Here is a 3,172-nt window from a genome sequence, read left to right as displayed (position 1 = left end):
AAGCCTGGATTAACCATGGATGCTCTGTGCTATCAGGAGCAAGACAAGAGTAGTTCAATGCCTTTTGATGGAAAGCTTAAAAATATTTTCAAAAGATTAAGAGTTTGCAGCGTTTTGAGGAAGTTACTGCAGAGTAGAAGAATGTGCTAGTTGACTACAGAAACAAAACAAGTGTAGCTTTTGTCCAAAATTACCTAAGTCAGGCAAAGATAGGTATTTTGGAATTTGTTGTTGTCGTTTGCCTAAATCATAAAAAGTTCCCTCGACTCTCTATTTTACTTTTGTGTTCTTTGTTCACTTATTGATATGCTGTGCTTTTTTATATTCAGTGAAGATGTCCATGGGCGTATTTAAGCACATGTTTGTGAGCCACGCCCTGCCTACAGAAAGTAAAGAAAATTCCAAAGTAACTTCATCCTGCACAAATTGTTTTAATTCGTTTGAGTTGGAAGTCACTTTCTACGATTGTATCACATCTTTAAAAAATTTTTTGTAAGTGTGAGGAAGTGCTCAACATAATTATGAATCGCTTGAATTATCAGAAAAGGGAAAAAAAATATGGTTTCTGAAGCACATGCTGTATTAGGAAACTTAGTGCTGAATAAGTACCCGCACATGTATTTCTTTCAGGTGCCTGCACAACTCATCGTTCAGTAAAATGAACTGGTTCTGTTTTAATATCCTGCTGCTTATTGTACCTGACAAACAGAAATGAGGAAAATGACACATTGATGATCTGGGGTCATTTTCTTGAAACTTGCACATAATTCCCATTTCTACTCATTAGAATAAAGAAAAGCCTTTCTGTAACAAATTAAGAACATGCATAACCTGTTATGACATAGTCACAGACATATAATAATACGGTCTAGAATTACAGTACTCCCTCGAAGTACATCATATTCAAAATTCACTGGATATGTCTTGGAGACATCTGTAGTAATTACAGGAACACAGTTTCTAATTCATTTAATTTCCTTTCCTACCTAAACTGAACATATAAGTGAATTTTAAGAGACTGTACAAATAAATTTTTAATTACAAAATGATGTTATACAATGCATTATTAATAATAACCAACAATGCATAATGTTTATACATGAGGCCATTAGAAGGACAAGCTAATGTATGTCAGTTCTAAAAGAATGTGCTAATTTGTCCTGAATTTGTGAATGAAGTTGAATTCGTGATGCAAGCCAATGAGTGCAATAACAGAATGGTTTCACATGCTGTTTTACAGTTAAGAAACATCTTGCACCTATGGCATTTAAGAGGTATTTAAGATTTGTTCATCACATGTGATCAAGATCTGATTTTTCAGTGAGCCATGCGGTTGGGAAATTTGGAATAAGGCCATTGAGTTGACAATACTAGCTTTTTCCCAGACAGGTGCAGAATAAAATGGTCTGGAGCATCCAAGAAATGTATACAGTCCTTACATTTCAGCACATAGAAATCACAGTCTCATTGTAATGGAGTTTCCCCCGGGGGCCCAAGGGTCTGCCGGGATGTGGTTCCTTTGTCGCGCTAGTGGTAGCAGATTTCTGAAATCTCCATGGCCAGCTCCAGACACTCACTGGTCTCCTGGCAAGATTCAAAAAGGCTGCAGTCTGTGTCACAGTTGCCGTTGCAGTCATTCCGGGAGTGGCTTTCATCCGAGGTGTGGCGATACCTGTGAGAGGGGCAGCACAAATTGTTACACACCGTTTCACACGTATCTGGGAGCATCAGGAGACAATCCAAAAACTGGCAAAACAGACAGGTGAGGATGAGGGAGGCACAGTCCTCTGTTTAAAGAAGAAGAAAGACAATTACAGGTGGCCCATCTGGGGGCGCATATGAAGAGGAGGCATGTGCAGTGGTGTGCTTGATAACTTTATAGCCAACTCTTAATTATTTATCCGTATTATGGGCGATGTACACCAGTTATTCTCTCAAGCTCCCCCTCCCCCATCCAGTACTCACTCTACTTAATTAATTGCTTCATTAACTTCCTAAGCATTTCCTATTGATTCCACGTAATCTGGTTATTTAAAGTGCTGTCACTTTTCTAAACTCCTTTATTTACGTTGTCTGCAGAGGTGCTGGGAAGCCGCACAATTAGCTGCCTATCTGGAAACCGTGCAATGGCCTGAGAAACAGCAAGTCCTCCCTAAGTGCAGGGAGCTTGCAGCAGCAATTAGATTTGGGGACAATGAGAGATCATACACATTTCTGGCTTCTCGTCACAAGGCTTTCTGATTGGTTTGATGTGGATTCCAGTAAATCTGCCACACCCATATTCAAACGTGAGTGAAAAGCACATTTCAAAACCTAACATAACTGATTTTTTAAATAATCATAGTTGTTTTGGGTTGTATTTTATTTTTAATCCCTGTCTTCTTTTTCCTCCAGTTATGTAAAGCCTTGATTGTATATCAAGTTAAATGAAATATGTCATCGTGTACACCTAAAATGGTATAAATCTTATCAATCCTCTTTAAGAAAATTGGTTTAAAAATTTACTATGCAGACTTGTAAAAATGTGAAAAGTATCTCTAAGGCATTGAAGGTAATTGGTAATTCTAGCCAAACAGCTGTGATGGGTTATAGATTATTGTATTTTTTCTTTCCATAAAGGGAATTACTTAGAAGATGTAGCAGTTCTCTTGTTAAAATTATAACTTCTTAACATCTTCCTCCCTCCCTCCCTCCCTCCCTCGCTCCCTTCCTTCCTTCCTTTCTTTTTCTTAACATCTTTATTGACGTATAATTGCTTCACATTGTGGTGTTAGTTTCTGCTGTATAACAAAATGAATCAGCTGTACGTGTACATATATCCCCATATCCCGCCCTCTTGCGTCTCCCTCCCACACTCCCTATCCCACCCCTCTAGGTGGTCACAAAGCACCAAGCTGATCTCCCTGTGCTATGAGGCTACTTTCCACTAGCTATCTATTTTACATTTGCTAGTGTATATATGTCCATGCCACTCTCTCACTTCGTCCCAGTTTACCCTTCCCCCTCCCTGTGTCCTCAAATCTATTCTCTAAGTCTGTGTCTTTATTCCTCTCCTGCCCCTAGGTTCTTCAGGACTAATTTTTTTTTTCTTTTAGATTCCATATATATGTGTTAGCATACTGTATTTGTTTTTCTCTTGCTGACTTACTTCACTCTGTATGACAGACTCTAG

The 3,172-nt window shown here is 38.6% G+C and overlaps 1 protein-coding gene across 1 annotated transcript in view; it reads right to left on the bottom strand.

The window, feature by feature from the left end:
- Positions 1-1,527: 1,527 nt before the first annotated feature.
- MDFIC2 (MyoD family inhibitor domain containing 2) overlaps positions 1,528-3,172 on the bottom strand; it is a 101,993-nt gene continuing 100,348 nt past the window's right edge. The window contains exon 4 of the mRNA XM_024123795.1: positions 1,528-1,787. Within this exon, the coding sequence (XP_023979563.1) occupies positions 1,528-1,787 (260 nt within the window). The remainder of the gene's footprint in view (positions 1,788-3,172) is intronic.

This window comes from Physeter macrocephalus, chromosome 18 (genome assembly GCF_002837175.3).
Source record: "Physeter macrocephalus isolate SW-GA chromosome 18, ASM283717v5, whole genome shotgun sequence".
In the NCBI taxonomy this organism is placed as follows: Eukaryota; Metazoa; Chordata; class Mammalia; order Artiodactyla; family Physeteridae; genus Physeter; species Physeter macrocephalus.
Note: the sequence above shows the minus strand (reverse complement) of the source record. Positions and strands in the feature narration are given on the sequence as shown.